Below are 1898 nucleotides of genomic sequence, written 5' to 3' on the forward strand. Positions count from 1 at the left end.
GGCCGCCGGGCCCTGCCCTTGCCCGTCCGTGTCCGCGTCCGCGGCCGGGCTGTGGCGGGGAAGGCTGTCCGCCGTGGCTGACCCGCTCTCCCTCCGCCCTGTCGCAGGTATGGCCTCACAGCTGCAGGTGTTCTCCCCGCCGTCAGTGTCGTCGAGCGCCTTCTGCAGTGCCAAGAAGCTGAAGGTGGAGCCCTCCGGCTGGGATGTTTCGGGGCAGAGCACCAGCGACAAGTATTATACCCACGGCAAAAACCTCCCGGCAGCCCCGGGGCAAGCCGGCTCCTCTCACCAGGTAGCCAACTTCAGCCTTCCCGCTTACGACCAGACCCTGCTTCTCCCGGCTCCTTCGGTTGAGCACATCGTGGTGACGGCCGCGGACAGCACAGGCAGTGGCGCAACAACGTCCTTCCAGAGTGGCCAGACCCTGGCGCACCGGAGCAACGTTTCTCTGCTGGAACCGTACCAAAAATGTGGGTTAAAAAGGAAAAGTGAAGAGGTTGACAGCAACGGCAGTGTGCAGATCATCGAGGAACATCCACCTCTCATGCTGCAAAACAGACCTGCGGTGGGTGCTGCGGCCACGACCACCACTGTAACCACCAAGAGCAGCAGTTCCAGTGGTGAGGGGGATTACCAGCTGGTCCAGCACGAGATCCTTTGCTCCATGACAAATAGCTACGAGGTCTTGGAGTTCCTGGGCCGGGGGACGTTTGGGCAGGTGGCAAAATGCTGGAAGCGTAGCACGAAGGAGATAGTAGCCATCAAAATCCTGAAGAACCACCCTTCCTACGCCCGGCAGGGCCAAATAGAAGTAAGCATCCTCTCCCGCTTGAGCAGTGAGAATGCTGACGAGTACAACTTTGTTCGCTCTTATGAGTGCTTTCAACACAAGAACCACACATGCCTTGTGTTTGAGATGCTAGAACAGAACTTATATGACTTCTTAAAACAAAACAAGTTTAGTCCTTTGCCCCTGAAATACATTCGGCCGATTCTGCAGCAGGTGGCCACTGCTTTGATGAAGCTCAAGAGCCTAGGTCTGATACATGCTGACTTGAAACCAGAAAACATCATGCTGGTGGATCCTGTGCGCCAGCCTTACAGAGTGAAGGTCATTGACTTTGGCTCAGCCAGCCACGTATCCAAAGCCGTGTGCTCCACTTATTTGCAGTCACGCTATTATAGGTAAGTACTTGTGTCTGACACTAACTCTGTACACTTGCATCTGCAACACAAAGCTGGCTTGAGGGGAGGGGAGAACAGCTTTGCATCACCGCTCGCCAGCAAGTGAGCGCCCTGTCCTTAGTTCAGGCACAGAGACTAGATCACAGATGATGGACGTCCTGTGGGATAGGCTGGGTTGTGGTCCTTCAACCACGGTGTGAACTTGGTGCTCGTGCCCCGTGACCCAGAGGTCACAGGGTGCCACCCGTGTCAGTGGGGCAGCAGAAAGAGCTTGGTCACGTTTGAGAAAATTGGCTCAGTTTTAAGGCTACTGCTATTTTTTACTCTGTGTGTGTGTGTGTGCGCGCGCGCGCGCACGTTTGCATTTGCATGCATGTGTGCACACTTCCTTCTCTCTCTCCTTCCTTATTTCTCTAGCTTTTCTGTGTCTGTGGTTATGTTTATGCTACAAAGATCTTGCTCTCACCAAAAAGCTGTGTACGATCCCTGCCAGGCATAGCTATGCTGCTAGAAGACCCTAGCATAGATGCAGCTAAACTGACAAAACCGCACTTTTACAGAGCTTAGCTTACTCTGTTCTAGGTGGTGGCTTGCTGTGCTGGTCTAGTGAACAAACGTCCCTTTACCAACAAGCCTGACACAGCCTGTCTCTTTGCTCTGCAACTTGCTGGCAGGGATTTCCAGTTCCCCATGGTACACACTATGCTCCTGTA

General features: G+C 54.2%; 1 protein-coding gene across 3 annotated transcripts in view; it reads left to right on the top strand.

The window, feature by feature from the left end:
* Window positions 1-44: 44 nt before the first annotated feature.
* Window positions 45-1898, top strand: part of HIPK1 (homeodomain interacting protein kinase 1) — a 39273-nt gene continuing 37419 nt past the window's right edge. For all 3 annotated transcript variants that reach the window (XM_019514101.1, XM_019514102.1, XM_019514103.1), the window contains exon 1: window positions 45-1185. In XM_019514101.1, coding sequence (XP_019369646.1) covers window positions 110-1185 — 1076 coding nt within the window. In that variant the 5' untranslated portion in view covers window positions 45-109. The remainder of the gene's footprint in view (window positions 1186-1898) is intronic.

This window comes from Gavialis gangeticus, unplaced genomic scaffold (genome assembly GCF_001723915.1).
Source record: "Gavialis gangeticus isolate Ggan-Ray unplaced genomic scaffold, GavGan_comp1, whole genome shotgun sequence".
Classification (NCBI taxonomy): domain Eukaryota; kingdom Metazoa; phylum Chordata; order Crocodylia; family Gavialidae; genus Gavialis; species Gavialis gangeticus.